The sequence below is a fragment of the Balaenoptera ricei genome, chromosome 1, assembly GCF_028023285.1.
Source record: "Balaenoptera ricei isolate mBalRic1 chromosome 1, mBalRic1.hap2, whole genome shotgun sequence".
NCBI classification, from domain to species: domain Eukaryota; kingdom Metazoa; phylum Chordata; class Mammalia; order Artiodactyla; family Balaenopteridae; genus Balaenoptera; species Balaenoptera ricei.
The window spans coordinates 54661933-54685864 of NC_082639.1; the positions used below are offsets into that span (position 1 = coordinate 54661933).

A 23932-nucleotide genomic window follows, 5' to 3' on the forward strand; every position below is an offset into this window, starting at 1 on the left:
TCTCAAGAGATTACTACTTTTCCCTTGAAAACCTGACTTTTATGTGCACATCAAACTGCCCAGACATGTGGCGTAACTAGTCCTGATTTACTTTTTAAGCCTTGTTAACAAGTTCACCAAAACCTTGACAATGGAGCTTCGTAACTGACAACTTTTGCTGAGCCAGATAAAGAACACAACATGTATGTACCGACATAGATTATTAATAAAATCTCAGGGATCAAATGGGATGAGGTAGAGCGTTTTTAAACATCTTAGGTTCTTCAAATGCAAAGGACTTAAACTGCTTCACTAAAAATGTTTTCTTAAAAGTCAAGTCTACTTAAAACTGAGAATATGAATATACAAAATTTAATCTTATGTCCATATTATTTTTCCAAATAATAACTTGATCAAGCCTCATGCATTCAGAAAAACTTACTTCCCTCTCCCCCTACCACACACACACTATTCTGCTTATGTTTTCAAGGATTTGGTGCGTCTTCATCCCTACTTTTCTATAAGTTCAAGGGAATGACCAAGCTGTTGGTCATTCAGGGAATATTTGTGAATCTCTATTCTTCTAGAAGTGAATACTTTTTTGTTAAATCTTTGGTGGCCAATGAATAAATCTGTTCTGTTAGATGCTTTTTTTCCTTCTAACTGGGATTGCATGTGGGAAGTAAAAAAAAATTACTTGAGTATCAAATACTTAAGTATCAAAATGACAGTGATGAAAGTAAACCAGAGGTAACTGAGATCCCTCACTTCCATTTTAAGATTGACCTTTAACTTGTGAGATGGCCTGGAACAACTTTAGCTGCAGTTGGCCTTCTCAGTGATGACTGCCCAGAGAGGCTCTGTTTTAAGGGGTGTCAGTAGCAGTGGGAGCCACACCAGGGTGTCTTGTTCATGATCCTGCGTCTTAGGACTGCACTTGCTCCGTCTTTGTCTGGCTCTGAGAGTGGAGTCTGGAGGCCACCTGGTGTTTGTAACTGAAGCCTGCTGCATGCAACACCCTCTGGACCCATCTCCACCCTAACAGGGAAACGAGGCAAAAATAATTGAAGGGTATTTGGCTTGGTTATGTGGGCAGACTGTCCTCATCAAAACAACTTTGAAGATCTGTGGATGTGGGTGGGTGTTTGGTCCTTTTCTTTTTCACAAGGGGTGACGACAACAGGAATTAACTCTGCTTCCTCATTGAGAGTGATCTTCCAGGCAAGACCTCTATTTTAGTTACTCGGCCAACACTGTTGCAGCTTCAGTTTGGACAGACTATTTGGGGGACCCTTGACTGCTTTCTGGACACCCTCGCTGAGCCAGCTGGTGGAAGTGAAAGATGAGTGATTCTGATGAATGGATTTCCGGGAAATACAGAAGAATGGAAGAAGGTCCTCTCCCTCTGTTGACTTTTGCTACAGCTCCCTACTATGACCAGAAACCAGGAACTAGTGGATTACGGAAGAAAACCTATTATTTCGAGGCAAAGCCATGCTATCTGGAGAATTTCATCCAGAGTATATTCTTTTCCATAGACCTAAAAGATCGCCAGGGATCCACACTGGTGGTTGGTGGAGATGGGCGGTATTTTAATAAATCAGCAATAGAGACAATAGTGCAGATGGCAGCTGCCAATGGGGTTGGTATACGATAAGTATTGCTATGCTTCTGGCTCTCCACATAACCTCTTAATTTTGCAGAAATATACACAGGTACAAAGATTTGTATATTGTAAACACCTCAATGCTACTAACATCCAATTAAGTTTCATTGTGACTTCAGAGATTGTATATTGTGATATTACCCCTGAAATTACATTAGTCACATGGGATATGGGAATGTAAGCTTAATTTCTTATGTTGTGCTCCGTGCCTGTTGCTTGAAAAAGTACCTGTTGCTTTTAGACATTCAAAGCGTACCCCAGCCTTAAGCTGTCTTATCTACATTCTAACTAGTTTTGAGGGACACTCTGTCCTGTGTATGAGGCTCTAATGAGCAGCGGAGAGAAGATTATGTTTTCTTTCAATGGCTTCCTTGTTGAAGTTCAGTCACTTGTCAAACAGGAAAACAAAAGCCAGGGCACGCTGTTATTTGTGCATCCTGGTAGTTGTGCAGAAATGCTAGGAGGGAATTGGAAAATGTTAGGTGTGAGCTTTCCAAGAGGACCTGTTACAGGGGAACCCACGTATAATGACCTTGGACACAAAGAAGCCCTGTGTGTGGTGAATTCGTGCAGCAGGGTAGAGATAATAACTCCTGTAAGACTATAATATAAGGAGGCTTTGCTAAAGCTCTGCATCGTGAAAAACTGTGTTGCCTGAATCAGAAGGAATCTTGCACCAGGAAGCATTGATCTTGATAATCTAACAATTTGCACAGCCTTACTGAATTACAGGACAGCATCAGGACATTGCTGTTTTTGCTCTGCAAATTCCTCTGTGGGACCAAAAATATATTTTTAGATTTTGGATTACACTTAGCAATAATTTGGAGCGCACAGTCCTTCAGTACTTATAAATTTTAAAAATCTGTTTTATTTCCTTTCTGGAAGCAATTCTGATTCTGAGAACATAAAAATTTAGCATTGTAGCCAAATGTGTTGGGCATTCATTTTCAGTCTATTTTAACAACACACTAAGAAGGTGTAATTGCAAAAGCCAAATTTAAAAAAAGCATACGTTATCAAATTTAGAAGAGTTTGTAGATCCTATTGTTTATGTGAAGTTTCCTTTATACCCAGTTTCAGAATCTGAATGCCTCTCATGTAAAATTTGCTGATAAAGTACTCAAATATGAAATTATGACACATACACATTTTTAAGATAAAATGTGACATGCTGTAAATTTCACCTTTGAGGAGAGCTGCAAAGGGAACGAATGGTATTAAGATGCTTTTAATCTTCTGGGGGAGAACGAATGGAACATTATTTCTCCGAATATATCTAGATTGTTGAGTGGATCTGGTACACTGTCCCCTTTGCTGTGATATATTTGGCTTCATTTCATTTTTGTGCAAAGCGGAAGGATGTGGAAGAGGTGGTAGGAATGTGTAATTGAGGCAGACGCTATAGACTTTCTCAGATTTACCATCTGAAGGTTTGCTAAATAATGCAATTAAGTGATAATAATTGACTAAATATGGTAACTGCCTATTTGTTAGAGCTGTGACAGCCCCAGCAATATTTTCAAGTCTTTTCAAGGACGTTCCTCGCTAAAAATAGTGTTGCATTTAAAACAGTCACACTACCCAGCTGACTTAACGTAAAACGTTTAGTGGACCCATAAAGCACTTTCATCTGATAAAACCTATCAAATCCTATATAGTTTGATTTCTTTTTCTAACATATCCTAGATTCTGACTATTTTAACATCCCTTTGTTTGTGGGCAGAACTTTAAGGAGGCAATCTAAAGGAAAGAAAATTTATTGCCACAGATTTCGGTAGAAGTCAGTGTTCCTTCCTCAGCTTTGTCAATACCCACTCCACCCATGAGCCGATTCTAGGAGAGCTTCTCAGCCTAGTGAGCTACATGGAGATCATTTCATTTCTCCCCTTTAGTACACTTTTATCTGGTACATTTACGGATAATGGAATACACTCTGCCTTTGTTTTTATTTGCACAGAGCTGTCTGCATTTACAGGCAATTTTAATGTACAAAATAAAACATTGGTGGGGCCCCGTTTATAGTACAGGTATCTCATTCAGTTCCCCGAGCTTTAAACCTAGAGATAATTTTAGAAATGAGAATAGAACCTGTGTATATGACTGGCAGAGCAAAGAAAATGGAACTTGTTTTTTTGTTTGTTTTTGTGTGAAACATAAGAAAACACCAGGCCCTATTTTCAATTAAAAGGAATATTTTAAAGTTTGCTCCCTGTCATGGTTAACTATCAAATGTGGGGTTGGGGGGAGAGTGAGGTATCCAGCTTGGCAGAAGGACGTGAGTCTTACGGAAGGGAGTAGGGGGCCAGGAGGAAGGGCAGGAAAGGCTGCTTGGTGAAGGACTCTCAATGCAGGATGGAGGGGTATCTCTAAGTTGGTAGACACTTGGGACCCAGGGAAGGGTTTTTTTTTTTTAATTTTCTTTTGTGTGGTAGAGTATACCTAACAAAATTTGCTGTTTTAACCATTTTTAAGTGTACAATTCAGTGGTATTCATTACATTCACAATGTTCTGCAACCATCACCACTATCTAGTTCCAGATCCTTTTCATCATCTCATCCAAAACTCTACCCACTAAACAAGAAGTCCCCATTCTCTTCTCCCCCCAGCCCCTGGCAACTTTGGTTTTACTTTCTGTGAATTTGCCTGTTCTGTGTCCTTCATATAAGTGGAACCATACAATACTTGTCCTTTTGTGTCTGGCTTATTTTACTTAGTATAATGTTTTCAAGGTTCATCCATATTGTAGCATGTATCAGAATTTCCTTCCTTCTTAAGGCTGAATAATATTGCATTGTATGTGTATACCACATTTTGTTTATCCATTCGTCTTTTAATGGACATTTGCATTGTTTCCACTTTTGGCTATTGTGAATAATGCTGCTGTGAACATGGGTGTGCAAATATCTGTTTGGGTCCCTGCTTTCTTTTTGTGTCTATACCTAGAAGTGGAACTTCTGGATCATATGGTACAGGGAAGGTTTTTGAGTAGGGGAGGGACACAGTTAGAACTATGGTTTAGAAAGATGAACTAGGTGGGCCTGGGTAGGTCAGATAGATTCAGCCAGGGTAGGGCAAGGGAGGTACAGGTGGGAGAGAGGCAGGGGAGGTTGAGTCAGGAGCTGTTACAATGCTTCAGACATCCTTCAGGGGAGGAAGATAATAGAGTAATATCTCCCCAATATCAGGTTGAGGATTAATATTGCTGAGGATAATTCGTGGAAAAGAGTCTGCTCTGGAAGGGAATATTTTGGCCAGCTGTACCTATTCTTGGGCTCAGGAGAAGGAACCTACCATGGACTTCCCTTGCTTCTCTTGACTTTCTCTCTTACTCTTACCTTCTGGTATAGTCCTCTCAGCCTTGGACCATTCCTGACTGCAGATTTCACCATAAGGAATGGTAGAATTAAGGGGTGACTTGGGTGGCATAGCTTAATATTCATTTATCAGTTTCCCCTTCCACATTAAGAACATACAGAATCCAAGTAAAAGTCAGCGTGCTTGATGGGCAAACACTGTTTTCAGATAACTCCATCAGCCACTCTGGCTGATTAAATTGCCATCTGTAAGCTCCTCTCATCGAAATTATGGAACTGCTCAGCCACAGGCTTTTATTTTCATCAGAACCACACCTGGAAACTGCTGGAAGGGTGAGATGTTACCATTACCACTGTATTGAGTCAGGGAGCTACCACTTCCTGAGGGAGGCAGAACGTAAGAAATATATTAGGATAACAGAAATTGTTCAGAGAGAGACACATGAGAGCCAAGATGTGCCTGCAATGAAGCGGCTGCCTCCTGAGAGGTGGTTGGTAGTGGAGAGGGTTAATTATAAGGCAGTCAAGCTGTTAGTGACCTACGGGAAGGTGGCAAAGCTAACAGTCCCAGAAAAACTTCCCCAGGGAATCCAGGTATCTCATTGGCATTTTCAACCTTAGAAATGCATCTTCCACCATCAAGTCATTTCTTCAACCATGTTTATCTTGGGCGGGGCAAGAAGAAGTAACAACTGGAAAACTTAAAAACATCCTCGTCCCTTCCTTCTTTCAGAGGGGAGGATGGAGGAAGGGCACAAACTCCTTGTTTTTTAAATCTTTTCATGTAGCAGTCACATCTCTAGTCAGAGGAACGGACAGAACTTCTTCCTTCTTTTCCAACTTGCGTCGTGTTGAAACAGATATAAATTACTCTCATTTTAGCAAAGGAGCTGTGCTGATACCGTCTGTGAGAGATATGGGAAAGTGAGTTAAGAACACAACAGAAGTACCACCTGTAGCTCTTTCATGTAGGTGTTCTGGCTGGTTTACCCACTAACACTCCCAGCATTCCCTGCCTTAGGCCCAGGAGGTAGCTCAGGTACACCCTAGCGAGGGTAGGTGTGTCCTGCTTTGAGGAACCCCCAAATCCAAGCTTGACTGGAAACATAAATTTATGAGATACATTTTGTAACATTTCTTCATGTAAAGTTTGCCCTTTTTACTTTGTCAGATATTTTAGTTTACAGAAGCCTTCTCTTTGGGTTAGAATTCCTTTAACTAGTTAAATTTATATGCTCTTTCCCAATGTGGATTGAAAGTATGATTATAGTGGATAAAAATGTGGGTTTTCTCACAAATTTTTAATGTATCCAAATTATGAACTGAGTCTGGAAAGGCTGTGTTTTGTTTTCGTGCCAAAGCCTTACAGCATCCCTGGATCATACACTACAAAGTCCCAAAAAGCTATCTGAAGGAATGGCTTTGTTCAGCAATGCTGATTCTACTTCAATAATAATATTACTCAACAACAGCAATAAAATACTTCAATATAATAATACTATTAACCCAAGCTGTTAGATGTTCATTAAAGGACATCTTTTCTTGTCCAGTAGACTATTTCTTTGTCCATCTGTCTGTTCTGGCATTTCTGTGCAGTAGCTCTGGATTTATTAAAGTTAAAGTGTGTGTTCTGGATTTCTTCTCCTAGATTGGTCGCTTGGTTATTGGACAGAATGGAATCCTCTCCACCCCTGCTGTATCCTGCATCATTAGAAAGATCAAAGCCATTGGTGGGATCATTCTGACAGCCAGCCACAACCCAGGAGGACCCAATGGAGATTTTGGAATCAAATTCAATATTTCCAATGGAGGTGAGTTTGCTGTCATTTTGAGTATAGCCAATTTTATGTTCTGTAGGACAAACTGATAACCAAGGCCTTGGGAGGTCAGGGTTCTGGTTCTGATCCTCAGCAAGGGAGCTTTTTGTTTCCTTTTGGTGAAAGTGAGATGCTTCTCATTTTGCTGTACCTGAGTATGAGGAGCCGTGCATGAATGATCATTGACATAATATTTCTTTTTAGAAAATTCTGATACTTTGCTGCTTGAATGATGGCATGGCAGATGTGTTAGTAAAGAGGAGTTGATGAGCTTTGTGTTCTTTGTATTTCCATGTCAACTGTACAAAATGACCCACTGTTTGCTGTTTGATTTCCAGGTCCTGCCCCGGAAGCAATAACTGATAAAATTTTCCATATCAGCAAGACAATCGAAGAATATGCAATTTGTCCTGACCTGCATGTAGACCTTGGGGTTCTGGGAAAGCAGCAGTTTGACCTGGAAAACAAGTTCAAACCCTTCACAGGCATGTTTACTCTTCTCCTCTCTTGCCCACTCCTAGTTCCAACTTGAGGGATTTGCCTTTCAAGGTTTTAATAACATGGGTCTTTATCTTTGGAAAGATTGTGGTCACCAAGCTTTGCATGCATTAATTAGCAGGTCTGGAAGTCTAGAGACCTGGGCTCTCTGGGCCCTGCTGGGGATCAGCTGTGTGACCTTGGCTGAGTTGTTTCCAAATCTCTCGGCTTCAGTTTCCATACCTATAAAACGGACGGCCTTGAGGAGAAGACCTTTAAGAACATGTTCACAGCTATCTTTTATTGAGCTTTTATTATGTGCCAAGCTCTTCACATGCATTATCTCATTTTATTCTTACAGTAGCCCTGTGAGGGCAGCACTGTCAGTATTCACTTTTTCCAGATGAGGAAACAAAGGCTGAGCGAGCTTAAGTAACAGGCTCCAGGTCACATAGTCAGTGAGTGGTAAGCCAGGATTCAGACACAGGTGTGAATGATTCCAAAGCCCGGGCTTTGATTTCCTTTTCAGTAAAATCAACTTAGACCATTTTGGGGGCTAAATTGAAACTCCCTGTGTAGCAGCTGTGGTAAACATTTTGTTGTTGAATGCCAAGTTTTGACAATAATTGATGGAATAAATGTTTATAAAATTATTCATATTAATAAATGAGGATGAGATGGGTTAGCAATGTGACTTGCATTTCAACTTTGCTCTAACATGTATTCTTTCCTCTGGGCTGCAAGTTTATGGGAGGCATTTTTTTGTTTGAACCTACCCATAAGGAGCTGACAGTTGCATCCCAACAAAGAGGAAGGGGTGCTTTGGTACATTTTGAAGACATTCTTAAGGTTTAGAAAACACCAGTAGAGAATTTCTTAAACACTTCATGTTTTGAAAATGTTCAGACCCGTGAAAACTCAACAACAAGAACAATACTTAGTTCTTACTTTTGTGTTATTCCTTTAGCAGTGCATGTGAAAAGTGATTCATTAAAAATTATTTTCTCTGCTTTTTACTATTATGTCTTGACGGCAAGGGGCCTGGAAAAAGTAAAATAAAGTAGGTGTTACATTTTCTGTTATTTTTTGACACCAAAATACACTTCTCATGGAGACTGATGGGGAATCAACGTGGCAGCAGAACAGAGTTTAGCATCAGGCAAAACTCTTGTCAAAATTCCCCTCTGTGCCCCATCCCAGCTGTGTGGGCAAGTTACTTCATCTTTCAGAACTTGAACTTGCTCGTCTATAAAATAGAACTAATAACATTTACCTCTCAGGAAATCTGTTAGTATTGAATAAGAGATCATGTAACGGCCCTGGCACATTGGAGCTGCTCCATAAATGTCCTTTTAAAATAGCAATTGCACGTTTACAGCAATATGATCATTTCAGAGGAGAATGTTTCTAAATGTGTTTAGTTCCTCCGTCTTTAATGTTGCTTGTTCTCACAGTGGAAATTGTGGATTCGGTGGAAGCTTATGCTACGATGCTGAGAAGCATCTTTGATTTCAACGCACTGAAAGAACTGCTTTCTGGTCCAAACCGATTAAAGATCCGCATAGACGCCATGCATGGAGGTATGGAGCCATTTCTTTTCTGTTCCCTTCCCTCAAAGACATGAAGCAGCTCTCGACTTTGTGTATCATGATGCTTTAACAAACCTTTTCTTAAGACTCTCTCTGTTTGACGGTTTTTAAACAGTTACGTTGCAAAAATTTCAGAGTAATATTCACGCAGATAAAAATCTAATTGTATGCAGGAAAAATTCCTCATGGTAAGGTAGTGTGAAGGTCAGCGTTTCCACATTAAGCATCAGGTTTTAAGTAACAGGCAACTATTTTTGTGTACTCTCCCTCCCCCTCAGAAGATGCCTTACATTCTTCCTAAATGCCCCCATCTATTTCCGACGGGGCCTGTGGTTTGCTAGATGCGATAAACGTGCTCCTGAGCCCCACACCCCACTTGCCTGCTCCCACATACGCCTTTTCTTAGAAGATGACAAGAGCAAGTTGAGGATTAAATTCAGGAACAACAGGATGTATGTCTCTCCCTCTTCTTCCTCTGTGGGTTGTGTGGCCAGGTCAGAGAGAGCAGCTGTCACCGAACCAGAACCATGAGGTTCTCTTGCATGTAGGGAATTCCTGAGCACTTGAGTTTATTTGTTTTGTAATAATTTACAATTTTAGACTCTTTGAGTCACAGGAATTTTCCCTGGTGTTGGAATCCATCTGCCTGCCTGGTTGTGGAAGACTTTCTGCCTGTGCTTGAACCCTTTCCATGATGCTGTCAGGGCCTTCTGTTACACTGCAAAACCACAGTTAGAAAACTTCTCCTGGTGGGTTGAAATCTTCTGTCTCTGGAACTTCTCCCGTTGGGTCCTAACTTGCCTCTGGAGTCCCATAGAATGGGTCTCCTTCTTGATTCAGACAAAGGCTATTCTGACTTTTCAAAGCATTCAACAGACATGTATTGAGTAGCTACTACATGTATGCTTGGGGGTAGGCAGGGGTTCAGTAGAGACTCTCTTCAAAGAGTTTTGCGATGCTTGGAGAGATGAGGTAGGTAAGAAACCAACCATCGCCAGGCCAGCAAAATGAGGGTTAGGTAGAATTTCAAGTATTCTCCTTGGGGTGTGGAAGAAGGCATAGTTTGACCAAAGGTATCAAGAAAGGTTTCCTGGAAAAAGTGGCAGCCAACTCATCTTTTATGAAAGAAAGACGTAGGGTGGTGGAGGGTCAAGTGATGGTCATTCCCAGCTGAGGCAGTTGGCTGTAGCAAATGCATGAAAGCTTAAAGATAGAAGTCACATTAGGGGAATGAGCAGAAGCCTGGGCTGGCCTGAGAATGGAGCCTGTGATGGGGTATTTGCTAGTCGCCGCTGGTCGCGAAGCTGACTTCTTTCTCCAGGCCTTTAAGTTGCTCCTCGAAAGCCTCAGTTGCTATACCCCTCACAGCCCTGGCTGCCTCGGCCTCATTCTGTGGTGTGTCAGTAGCCTCCTTAACGGGGGGCCCCTAATGGGAGACACGTATTCTATACTGTTCTGACCCCTGTCGCATATATTGGTGTCGGTACCTTCCTTGGTGAAAAAACAATCTCAGCATTTTAGAGATGAACATTCTTGATCGTTACACTAAGTATCACTGTGAAGTGTGTGACTGGTTTTTCCTGTTGTTCACTGTTACTGTTTTTTGTTTGTTTGTCTGTATTCTTTTGATCAGTTTTTCGGATAGCCTGATAGAGGAGAAGGATTAGGGCTCTGAATCCTAGCTCCCACTCCTACTATCTGTGTAAGTCTGGGCAGATAGCTTCCTCTCAGAACCTCAGTTTTCTTATCTATAAATTGGAGGAAATAATCGTAATACAAAATTTATAAAATGTGTGCCGGTACTGTTCTCAGTGCCTCATATCTATTAACTCATTTAATTCTCACATCAACCCTGTTAGGTAGCTACTATTATTATCCTCATTTTGCAGGTGGGGTAGACGGAGGCACAGCAAAGAGATTAAATAGCTTTCCCCAAATGGCACAGCCAATAATTGGCAGAGCTGAGATTTGAACCCAGACACTCTGATTCCAGAGTCCAGGTTCTTAAGCACTAAGCTGTACCACCTCGTGGGCCTTTTTTGAAGGACTGAGTGAGAAAACAGTTGAGAAGCACCTGGCACAGGTGTGTACCAGGGCGTTCATATTGGTTCGCTCCCTTCCCTTCCCCCACTCTTTCCTTCATCAAATGGCCTCACCCTTTCCAACCTAATCTCTCAATATTCCTGTTTGTAGAACTTTCTACTCCAGCCTTATCTCCCCACAAGCCCTTGAATACAGTTTGCATGTTCTCTTTGCCATTCTCCCTAGAACACCTCCACCTTATGTAGTAAGTCCTCACCTCCTGTAGTAAGTTTTATTTTCTGGTTCTTTATTTCACGCTCTGCATAGTTGTGGGACCGTATGTGAAGAAGATCCTCTGTGAAGAACTCGGAGCCCCCGCCAACTCAGCAGTTAACTGTGTTCCCCTGGAGGACTTCGGAGGCCACCACCCTGACCCCAACCTCACCTATGCAGCTGACCTGGTGGAGACTATGAAGACAGGAGACCATGATTTTGGGGCTGCCTTTGATGGAGATGGAGTGGGTACAAGTGTTTTTAAGTGAACTCTGATGCAGGTCAGGCCTGATCCTAAAGACGGGGAGAAAGCAGACTGCTTCTACCAGGCCCTGTGGGCCTAGGAGTGCCAGTCAACCCCCTTCATTGCACCTGGAGTCAGGGCTCAATTATTAGGAGACCCTCTTGAACAGAATGAGTCCTTGAAATGGAACCCATGTGTTTAATGTCTGCTAAGAGGGGCAGGGTAACTGGGGCCTGGTTATGATGTCATGACTGGTGCTTCATGAACTAGTTGGGTTCTAGGTACCTGTCCTGAGGTAGGTTTTTGCTCTAAACGAGCAGCTAGCTACTTAATCTCTGGAAAGGGTCTTGGCCTTATAATATGCCCATCTGTTCATTCACATTAGCTGAAAGATGAAACTATAATGAGAGAATTAACATTTTATTCTTTAGCTACAATTAATATTTTAAATAAACACACACTTTTATTTACATTCGTGGGTATATGACAGACGAGGAGGGAAACTGTCTTAGGTTTGTATACTTGATATCTCAGAGATAGTAAACACTACACATATTTACTTAGTTGAAAATATATTTTGGTGGTTGCTATTATTCTTTAACATCATCTAGAATTCATTGTTTCCTAAAAATAGGTTTTCCAATATCAAAATTTGGGGACATTAAAAGGGTCCCTAGCAGACATTATTTGCAATGCATCTTTCTGTGGCAGTGCATGATGGGAGTTTTTCCCTCCATACTCTCAGTTACTTGAGTACTTCCGGTATGTCAGGCACCAAGAGAGCAGTGAGGTGGCAGCATGTTCTGGTGGATCCTGCACCACATGGAGGGCCCAAGATTTAGAAGCCTTTCCTTGAGGAAATCTGCTTTGTTCCTTGAAGGATGGCTGGTAGACCTACCAGACTCTAAAGAGCCCATATTTCCTCTCATTGTGATCTCTCCTCTCTTTTGGGAGAGAAGAGAGGTGATTAGTTCCAGAGTTTGGAAAAGGTCAGGGAGGTTACGGTCCGCTGGCCTCTGGAGGGAGAACAGAAGATTCGGCCCAGAAGGAGTTTGTGCTTGCACTTTAATTTAAAACAGTTTTAGCTCTTTGGCACGGAGGTGCCATTGGCCCAGTGGTACTGTACAGATCCATTAGGAATAAAATCCAGTGTTTAGAAGCCAGTATGAATAAATGTATCATAGTTTTAAATTTTATAAAACCTCCATGTAAGATAGTTTGGTTTCTTCAGCACTTTGATTAAAAGATCTTCCTTTGAATTCCCCTTCTCCCAAAGGATCGAAACATGATTCTGGGCAAGCATGGGTTCTTTGTGAACCCTTCAGACTCTGTGGCTGTCATTGCTGCCAACATCGTCAGCATTCCATATTTCCAGCAAACCGGGGTCCGCGGCTTTGCACGCAGCATGCCCACCAGTGGTGCCCTGGACCGGTACGTCTCTCCATTCCCTTGGCTCCCGCCAGGCCCTTCACAGTGCTGGGAACACCCTTCTTCCCTTTTCACCTAGGGCATCTGATGCATAGTATGTGCTATGGAGGTGTTTATTTTATGAAGGAATGGATGAACTTTTTTCTGGATTGGTTGTCCCCCCTCTGTGCTCCCTTAGGACCCTGCATTTCTTCCATCCTGGCACTTATCACACTGTGTCCTGATAGCCTGTTTACTTGACTATCTGCCCTGTTAGACTAGAAACTTCTACAGAGAAAATAATGTCTTATTCACTGTCCTAAACTCTTCCTGATCATGGTGTGCCTCACACACACACACACACACACACACACACATATCATTTTTAAAAATGAATGATTGAATGTTAATAAATGAATGGATAGCACTTCGTTGTAGTCAAGACATCATTTTAGAGACTCACTTTCCCTTAGCAGTGTACACAGAGTTCAGGTGAAAGAGCAGTTTGATGTAAGATAAGTGTTTCAGCAGAACTTTCAAAAACATTCCTCATCCAGCCCCCATCAGATGCCCATACACACACAAGCATAGTAAATGTTCATTTATCCAAAATCTGAGTAAACGTAAAGCTGAAATAGTTAAAAAAAATACATTCAGTTTTTGAGAAAGGCGGTACCAGTGACAGTAAACAGTTGATATCTCTGACTTGCTTATTTATTGATTGATTGTATTTCATCTCACTTGCAAAGGCTTTAGGGTAGCTTATGGGATCACATCTAAAACATCTGAAAAGTATAAGTCCTAAATGAGGACCAACCAGGGAGAGTATTAACTAGACCATGTTAGGTGTCCAATAAATGTTTCCTGGATGAATAGATAAAGAACAAGTGAATGAATAAAAGGTCGAGGCCAGGGAGGAAAGCAGAATGTATGTATCTAGGCGCTTACAATCATAATTAATATTAATTGAACATTACCTTATGCTAGACACTAGATATGTTTTAAGTCATTTAATTCTCAGACCGACCCCATGAAGTAAATGCTATATTTAACTCCTCTTTACAGGTGGGAAAACAAAAGAACAAAGAAATTAACTAATTTGCCCAAGGTCACCCAACTAGTAAATGATGGAGCAGAATTTGAACCCAGAACCTTTGCTCCCAGCCACTGAGCTATACAGTAGTTATCTATTTCGTGTGTGTCTGTGTGTGTGTGTGTGTGTGTGTGTGTGTGTGTGTATGTGTTATAGAACTAGTGCTGACTTCAGCTAACAAAGTAATGGCTAATATTCATATAGTAGTTTGTAGTTGACACAGCGCCTTTTTACATTCACCATCTCAATTGATCCTCATAGCAGTCCTTATTTTAAAGAGGAGGAAACCAAAAGAGTAGTTAGCAGTCTTGCCCGGGACCCCACAGCTACATCAGAGCTAGAATTAGAACCTGGTAATTCTGCCTTCACATCCTCCATCGGAAGTCGTGAGCTGGTGTGTGGCCACGCTCTTGTACATTAGACCGATCAGGTCCTGAAATACCTTCTGTGTAATCCAAAACAGTTTAATTCCAAGTTCTGAAAAAATTGTTAATCCACATATAGAATCACAGTGGAAAATACCTCATTACCCAGAAAAAAGTTCATTGTACTTTCACAGGTTTCAAAATCATAGATCTAATTTTCCTCAAATATTAGAATTGAAATATGATATTGTGTTGCTAGTGATAAAACAAGCATTTTGGAAAGCACATCTCACTAAAAGAGTAAATGAAATGTAGGTAACTTTTCCTGTTCAAAGGGCAAGGGATTAAAAAAACAGTCACTCAAAGGTTTCAAATAGGCTAAGGATAACATAGGGAGAGGTAAAAGATACATTGGAGGGGACAGGGGACCATGCATCAGTGTGGATGCAGCTGGTGCACAGGGGAGACCACACTGGGCACTGTCCTTGGGGGGCCACACTGGGCACTGTCCTTGGGGGGCCACACTGGGCACTGCCCTTGGGGGGTCTTCCAGGGAAATGAAAGGAGCACTGACTGGGCAGCTGGACAGCAGGCATTGGTCATCCTGGCCGTGTGACCTTGTGCTGATCACATAACATTCCGGGTCCTGTTTCCTTCTCAGTAAAATACTGACCTCCCAGACCCAATATTCTATGTCTCTATGACTATAGGTGCATCAAAACATCACTCTCTTATTCACTATGGAATGGTTATAAATACTGTCTGTATCCAAAACATGTGGGTTTAAATGGCCCCCCAAACAGCCTTGCCCATTTTGCCACTGTTGCTTCTTCTAAAATGTTAAACTCAGTGACCTGAATTAATTCTTTCTTCGTCCTCTTTCCCCCCCTCCTCTGACTCCACATATAATAGCACATTGTGTGCAAGTTTTCTCATATGATTTTTCACCAATCTTAGAATTATGTGTACCTCTGAGGAATACTAAATGGGACCCTTGATACAATAATGGTTGCTGTTTTCCATCCCTCACATGGCTCTGCTAGCAGTCCTGCTGTGATGTAACTTTGATTTCATGCCTTTGAAGGGTGGCTAATGCTGCAAAGATCACTCTGTATGAAACCCCAACTGGCTGGAAGTTTTTTGGGAATCTGATGGATGCAAGCAAACTGTCCCTTTGTGGGGAGGAGAGCTTCGGGACTGGTAAGTGTGCAGTCCTGAGCCATGGATTTCTTTCCTGTAAATGCTACTTGCAGTGAAAGCTTAGACTGCTAAAGGCAGCACTGAAATAGCAACAGTAGCTGATGTGTCCTGAATCAAGATACAACTTATTTATAACAACCCTGATGGAGTGTACACATTTGAAAAGCAATGAGCACATTCTGCCAGGGAGGGCTAATTTTACTTTCAGAGGATCACATCTACTGAGGCAGGAAGTTTGATCCTTGAGTCTGTGGAGATTAAACAGAGTGATAAACACATTTTTCTTCCCTCGGTGGCCAAGGAAACCTTTATAAATGTTTTCATTTCTAGGAAGAAATATGGTGGAGCGAGTCAGTTTCTTGTTTTTATTTAAGAGAAGGTTTCACCACGGCATTACATCTTCCTCTTTAATAGGCACACGTTTTCCGTAGCAACAGGTTGTGATTTATTAAGGTTAAGTGGAGGGAGACCATTAGCGTGGAACTAAGTTGCTAGGTGATCAAGAAGTTGACGACAAGGACCTATATGTAAATTGTGGTGTGATGAAAGAGTAGAACATGGTACGCTTTGGGAGATGTCCCAAGACCCCTAGATCCCACTTTCTATGCTCTCTCTCCTCTTCTATGTCTGTCCAATATCGACCTGAATTCCCACCTCCATGACCTTTCCTGTAACCCACCCTACATCAGTCTCTTTCTTTTCTAAACATTCATTCAGGAGTGTGGCCCTTTCCCACGTGTTGTCTCCAGCAGCCAGGTTGCAAGGTACTTCAGTGGCCCTATTTCCTCTCCTCCTATTTCCTCTACCCAATATTTTGAAGTAAAAGGACCAATCTTCTGGGTCCTTTAGTGCTTTTCTTCCATCCTTTAGCAAAGAAAAGATCAACATCTAGCATTCTATCAGCCTTGCCATTAAGTTGCAAGTCATGCTAAGTTAAACAGAATAGAATGCTGATTTCTTTTCCTACAAGTTCTAGGGCAGGGTGGGTAGAATGAGCTGGTAAATTTGAGACACCCATTGACAAAATTCTAAGCAGTTTAATACCCTTGAGGGAGTGGCAGTACTTCTTGGTAATGAACTGGCTTGATGGAATTGGAGAGTATTAAGAAAGATGGATGAGTCTGGGGGGTTGAACAATGTCTACAAAAAAGGCTACATGATTTCCCAAGGTTCTAGGTCTTTGGTAAGAGGTAACAAGTCTACTGCTTAGTCCCTTCCTACCTCATAAAGTATGGATGGTGCCATGTTACTCCATGGGATACTAGATGAATACCCAATGGACCTGTGAGGTGGTCTTCTCCCATGAAACCTCCTCAGTGTTATCCAGTGCAGACTTGGTGTCAATCATTTTTCCCTATGGATGAAGCTGTCTTTGAAGGCAGGCACCATGTCTAAACCTTTGGTTTCCTGACCCCATGTACCTATTTCAGTGCTGAGCCTAGCAAAAAGAGAAGAGTCTAGAACAGGTCTTTCCAGGGTGTTTGGATGTGTGGAAAGATACTAGTTCCATGAAAGAGTTCTGAGTTCAATACAGATTGGGAAACTTGGAATACACCTTTCTGTCTTGGATATTCATGATGATGTTATCATTTGAAGATTCCAAAACATTCTGCTATAAGGAATCCTGTTTGTACAGTTTTACCTAAGCATAGTTAACTGCGATATCTCTTTTTTGTGGTATATCTAGGACCATATTGCCCCACAGACCCATGTGGGTAGCATTGGTCAAGGTGGGTCAGAGTCCTAGAGCCAAGTAGCCAACCAGGTGTTGACTGGCTGGGAACAGGCCTGAAGACAGGACGGCACAAGCTGCTCCTCCTGCTCATGACAGGCCTTCAGATGCCAGAGGGCAGTTCTCAGGTCCTCTCTTCTCTGGCCACCCATCCCTAGTCCTCCAGTCATCCCTCACTTCACGTTGGTTATATACCCAGCATGAGTTTCTTGATGCTTCCCCGTTCACCAATGCCCTTTGAAGAAGATCATGTCTAGAACTGAGCCCAAATCTTCCAGGGTTGACCTGACAAGTAAAGAGTAGATGGGATGACTATTTCTAGAGAACTGGACCCTGTAGTTTTCTTGATGTAACTTTCATTTATGTTAGCTTTTAGGACATTTCATAATACCGTTTAGCCCATGTAATGCTGTAGATAATTAAACCCCCTTAAGCTTTTACTTAGGAACATTTGCCAAGAAAAGTCTCCATGTTACGTTTGTGGAACTGATTTCTTTGAACCCAAGTATTAGATTTTAAATTATTTCTTGTTAAAGCTTGTTCTTATTTGTTTACTTATTAACCCACTCATCAAATACTAAGTACCAACCATGGTTTTATCTTCCCTTTGATATCTTTTATATCAAAAGAGAGAATTCATCATAAGAACAATCCACAAACTCATTCTCTCTCTCTCTGAAAAAAAGACAATTGTTCTGCAATATTTCTGAGATAAGCATTTAAAAAACCAGGCTGCATAGCCATGGGTCTCCACTGCTGAGTGAGTGCAGCTGAACTTATTTAACTGAACTTCTGATCTCCTTATTTATAGAGGAGTTAATTTCCACCTACTATGTCCCTTGTTGGCAAATGCTTCCGACGGTTCCTTTACAGAGCTTCTCAGGATGGACGTTAGTGATTCTACAAGCTTTGAAATATTTGAATTCTGTAGCTTAATTGAGTACAGGGTCATTTATTTGTGTATTTTTCTAGGCGAGGGCAGAGGCAGTTTCTCAGGAAAGCCTCCCTAACCTTCCAGAGTGGGTCAAATCCCCTTCTTATTGGACTTCATGGCACCGCATACTTCTTCCTTACATGTATTACAGCTGTAACTTTACAATTATTTATGATTACTTGAATAACGTCTGTTGGTTCCACTAGATTGTAAGCTCCATGAGGACAGGAGTCACATCTGTCTTGTTCTCTGTCATATCCCCAGAGCCTCCTATAAATCCCAGAATGGACCAGGTGCTCAGCAAACGCTTGTTGAATGAATGGGAGAACACGTTCTTCACTTGGCATCCTCCATTCAGACCAACAGAATCCTGCTGTTGGAGAGGAAAGAACTTTAAACGTTATCCCACATAATTTTCTGTGTGTTGCTGGAGTCATAAATAACCAGTCAGTGCCCTTCTGCTTAAACACCCACCTCCATGGAGAATGCCCACCTCACCTCTGGCTGCCAGTCTGGGACTCTTGTGGGGACTCAGCATCATTCCCACTCCATAGTCCAGAGCTGAGGATCCAAGGTCTTTGTGAGACGAGATGACCTTTAATGAAAGAAAAGGAGAAGTTTACTGGCAAAGAGGTGCATAGGAGTCAGACTTCAGAACTGGCTCACCAAATAAAACAAACCACTAGCATTTAAAAGCACAAGCCACAATATGACTCTTACCAAGTATACGTTAGTCTGTTCACGGTGGAGAAACAGCGACTGTCTCACATGATTACTGTAGCCACCAAGGCTATGACACTTCCTCAGACATCAGCATTACAAATGCCAGGGATAAAGGTGTTTTTCTTAGGGCACCAGAACTAGACAGGGTGAACCTGTTGTTTTTGGTTGATCTCTTGGAGCAGTTATTTTCCCCCCTAACTGTGGATGCTGGTGCACGTGTTTATGCACAAGGTTGGAGGGAAACCTTGAATTCTTGGGAAATTGGGAAGGAAATAGAAAGTGAAGTCACTGAATAGAATAGAATGTCACTGCTTTTGAAACTCTTCCTCGGGAAAAGTGGGGGGTCTTGGGAAAGAGGGATAGGAAACCAGGTTGAGGATTAACTTGGTATCATGTGGAAATATGCCAGTAAATTCTGATCTGGTTGGGTCCAAAGGTTAGCAATATTTCTCCCCCATCCCATCTTGAAAATGTCCTAGTGATGATATATTATATAGGAGTGATATCTTGAAGAAGTACAGCATTCATGCTTTGAAGATTTCTTTTAATTTTAATTTCTTATGAAAAGTCCTTCATATTTGTACTTCTTTTCATCAACTCATTCCTCAAATGTTTATTGAGCTTTGACTGTATGCCAGATACTGAATTAGGCTCTGGGAACACAGTGTTAAGCATAACCTCCCTGTGGAGGACTCCGTGGAGGCCACATTTGGGGAAGGAAATCGGACCCCGGCCAGGCTATTACAAGTGTAATAGAAAGTGATAGAAACTGAAGTACAGGATGCTCTGGGAACTGTATAGTCAGGGCGCCTAACCTGGTTCTGTGGTGTAAGGGATTAGATGTCCTATCTACTTCTCTGCCTGCCCTGATTTGCATACCTACTGAGTACATTTTCCTGTAGGTAAAGCCCCCGCAGGAAGGTTAGAGCATCCCGTCTCTGGAAATTTCCCAGGCAGAACACCCCAGTAGAACTAGGCTGATACCCTAATTATAACTAACTCAGTTAAACTGTTACCTGCATGTCTGTCTCCCTCATCTGTACATCTGTGCTTATCTGTGAGGGCAGGGAACGTATCTTATTCATCTTAGTATTTTCTCATATACTTGGAACATGGTAGGCACTGATTCAGATTTGTTGAGTATCAAATGGAGTTTGGGTTAAGACACGTTTCCTGCCTGTCAGGCGCTTACCAATTTCCTCCAAAGGAAACAGAGCTCCAGGGACAGTCATGAAGCAGCGCAGGATGAACTGATAAATGGAAAGTTTGGGGGTTGCTGAGGAGGAGCCCCCTTGAAGGCCGGAGTAGTCTGGAAAAGGCTTCCTGAGGAGCTTATCTACCCTTTCACAGGGAAGTCATTTGTGCAATGGAAGCCAAAGAGGACAGCACTGTGGACAGAGCAGGTGTGCTGGACCTCCCAGCCAGTCAGCTGAGGTCTGGGCATTCTCTGGGCAAACCTGTATTGAGAGCTGACTGCACGCCAGGCACGAGCCGGGGATACAATTCTTGGCGTAGGTTGGGGTAAGAGCAGACAGGGTGTGATAGAATAGGGGTAAGGACAGAGGGTAACAAGTAAGGCATCCTAGATAAGGAGGAAGTTGAAAGTAGTTGCAGGAGATGTTAGCCAGGCTAATAGGTATATGTGGGGTGGACATTTCCAGGCATGTTTAGGAGATTGAAGGAGAGATAGAGATGGTCAGAGAAAGAGAGAGAGACAGACAGAGGCAGACAGATCGATGCTAGGGTTTTCAGAGAACTCTGTGGAGCTTTTTTTCCGCTGCCGTGGTCCATCCACAGGCCTTGGCCTGGCAGAGGCAGGAGCTCAGGCACTCCTGAGATGCTCATACTGGTAAATGAAACCTAATCCCTAAACTATTGGCTCTTGGCTCCCTGAGCAAAGGTTGACATTTTTCTTGGCTGAGACCAGAGTGTGCCCTGACTGAGCAGAGTTTATACATATCACAAGGTGCTGATTAAGCTAAAGTCAAGTGACAGGTGTTTGAAGATGCTGAAAGGGCAGAATCCCCATAGGCTTCGTTGGTCCCTGACCTGGACTAAGCATGAAAAGACCTGAGGCAAAACTCCTGTCAGCTAGGATCAGTGGTGCTTGCTGATAGTTTTCCCTTTCCTTACACTTCAGTGGGATTGGCTTTTTTTTTTTTTTAATTAAAAAAATGATACCAGTAATTCACATTCATAATAGGATAAAATTAGATAAGGAAGAAGAGAAAAGCACTGTAATCACACTGCCCAGAAAAAAAGAACATATTGGATTATATTCCATTTTCTTTCCCAATATGTAGAGTTAAGGGACGTTATTTTTGAAAGCTTAATGAGGTAGTAGAAAGCGTTAATTTTCCCTAAAACTTTTTTTATTTTCCCTTATTAATAATGGTATCTTGCATTTATATTGTACTTAACAATTTATAAACTATTTACATTCTATCGCAGTAAAGTCTTAAAATTGTGTGAGAAAGGTGGCATTTTCCCCATTTTACAGTTGAAGAAACTGAGTCTTGGAAAAGTTAAGTGACTTGTCCAAATTCAAGCAGCTTATAAGTAAGTTTCAGTTTCAGGTTTTCTGACTCTTAAGCATAAAACATTTTCCACTGAACAACGACTGCCACAACTGCAAAAACAACAGTAGCTTGAGAAACACATATACACACCATTGCCTTTTTTCACTACTAACTTCTCATCATTCATTCAAACCCTAAAGAAAATGAAATTTACCCAGACTTCCTGAGTATTAGTCAGAGTTACCTAGAGTATTGAGACATCCAGGGTGATTAGTGAGATTACTGAGAATTTTCAAAGGGACTGGGGATTGTGTAAATGGAATAGAATATTTATTTATATTATCCAAGGCAGATGATTTGTTTATAATATTAGGTGTGTGATTTAGTTATCTCCAAGTAACTTGGTCAGAGTTGGGTGAGATTTTTAGATTTTATTGTCATTTCTACATAAAGGAAAAAGCCAATTCATTACTTAGAATAGGAAAAGCACAAAGGAACACTGCCCCCTATGCTTTCAGTCCAGCCACATCCCTTCCGCCTCCCCCCACCCCACCCCCAAGAAAAAAGAAAAGAAAAAGGAAGGAAGGACAGAAAAACAACCAAGGCTAGGGGCTCACAGATGAATAATTCCAAGCTGTACACTTCTGTCATGGATTCTCAGTATACTGGGGAAGCTGCCAGGATCTTACTGCTCAGGGTAAACTATCGCCAAAACATATCATCACTTGCAAAAGCTGTAGGAGCCAGAGAGCTAACTTTCTCTTCCTTGAAATAGCAGTAAAGGCAAATAAAAGTCCATAGCTAATAAAATTAGGTTAACATTTCTTAAATTTGTTATATAAAGTGCTAAAAGTATTGCCTGATATTTCTAGTTTGCCAGCATCCAGGTTTTGAGAACTGCTCTTTCTAAAAGTAGTGTCTTACTGAAGAGGGACTCTTTTGGGGGAAAAAGTTGTATATTTTTACGAACCAAAAAGAGAAAGAGAAGATGTTGGAGTAGATTATTAATTGATTAATTCATTTATGAACTCCTTCACAATTAGTTATTTAATATATTCCATGTGCTCTGCTAGCCACCAGACTAACTTACAAGGATATAAGAGATGTCTCCAAGACATACATGGATAGTGGGGTGAAAGGCTCATAAATAGATGGCTGAGGCTCAAGGGGTATGGCACCGCATCACATGTTTTGAGCAGTTGCTATACAAGAAGAACAAGTAGCTCGTCACTGTCCAGGGAAGCTGGGAGCTAGTCTCAGATAGGAGAGGACATTTGAGCTGGGTCTAAAAGGATGAAGAGAGGAAGGAAACAAACTTACCTCATGCCTCATCGCCAGCATTGTGCTAGATACTCTCACAGTTGTAAGGAGAATAAGACCCAGTGGGAAGTCAAGAAGGACAGAGAGGTACATAAAGAAATTCAAGGCATGATAACATGCAAAACATTATTAGAGGGATTGTATCGAGTCCCATTCAGAAATCAGAAAGTAAAGCTCAATATCGTCTGCCCTTTTTAGAATAAGGAAGTTAAAGGCCAAAAAATGAGAGTTCTGTCCCCATCAGGCTCTTGGGAAAGGGTCTCCATGCATAGAAGCACATCCAAAGGAGCCAATTTGTTATTTTTGATAAAGAGTTTAGCAAGGACCTTAGCAGGAGACAGATGTGCCATAGTTTATTTAACCAAACCTCTTTTGGTTAAAGAAAGATATCCTAGAATTGGAGTTCCTGGATCCACAAGTAAGTCCATTTTTAAGCCTTTCATACTTTTTGCCAAATTGCTCTCTGGAAGGACTGTACCCCTCCCAGCAGCAGCATGTTGGAATACCATTTCCCTTATACCTCCCCTGATGCTAGGTGTTCTCATTTTTAAATCTATGGCCATTTGTCAAACAAGCAACAGTTTCTTATTGCGGTTTTAACTTTAATTTGTCTTCTTAAAAATAATACAACTTTTTATTATATAAATTGGATTCTTCGATGAATTGCCTATTTATGTCCTCGGCCTGTTTTTCTATCGAGATTTTACTTTTTTCTTATTAATATATAAGAACTTTTTCTATATTGAGTGTTTTAAATATCTACTTTATATTGCAAATGTGTAGTTTTTTGTTTTTTTTTTTAGTTTACCAATGGCCTTTTAATTTTATCTATAGTAGTTTTGCTGATAGAAATGCTAATTTTTAAGTAGAAAAATACATAGATTTTTTTTCTTTATGAATTCTGAATTTATATGTATTTGCCATCTCTAAGATTTAAAAAAATTATATATATCTTCTAATATTTAAAGGTTTTCAGTTTTTATATTTGAATGTATAATTCATCTGGAATTCTTTTTTGTATTGTGTTCTATAGGGAAAAAACTGATTTTTTCCCAACTGTTTAGCTAGTTAGACAAATACTACTTAAAAAGTAATCCATTCTTTCCTACAGCCTTAAAGTGACACCTTTATCATTTATTCAAGTCTCATATGTGTTTGGGTCTCTATCTGGGTGCTCTCTTTTGTTCTGTTAAGCTACCAGACTATTTTAGTTATTAAAAATTCACAGTGGTCATGTTCTTTTGTTTTTTCCAC

At 41.2% G+C, this 23932-nt stretch overlaps 1 protein-coding gene across 2 annotated transcripts in view; it reads left to right on the forward strand.

The window, feature by feature from the left end:
- Positions 1-23932, forward strand: part of PGM1 (phosphoglucomutase 1) — a 56157-nt gene that overhangs the window by 22812 nt on the left and 9413 nt on the right. The window contains exons 1-7 of one of the 2 annotated variants that reach the window (XM_059923942.1): positions 1129-1621; positions 6612-6774; positions 7119-7265; positions 8712-8837; positions 11196-11386; positions 12662-12816; positions 15335-15450. In XM_059923942.1, the coding sequence (XP_059779925.1) occupies positions 1322-1621; positions 6612-6774; positions 7119-7265; positions 8712-8837; positions 11196-11386; positions 12662-12816; positions 15335-15450 (1198 nt within the window). In that variant the 5' untranslated portion in view covers positions 1129-1321. Of the gene's footprint in view, positions 1-1128; positions 1622-6611; positions 6775-7118; positions 7266-8711; positions 8838-11195; positions 11387-12661; positions 12817-15334; positions 15451-23932 lie in introns of those variants that run through there. The other variant, XM_059923949.1, reaches the window with a different exon arrangement.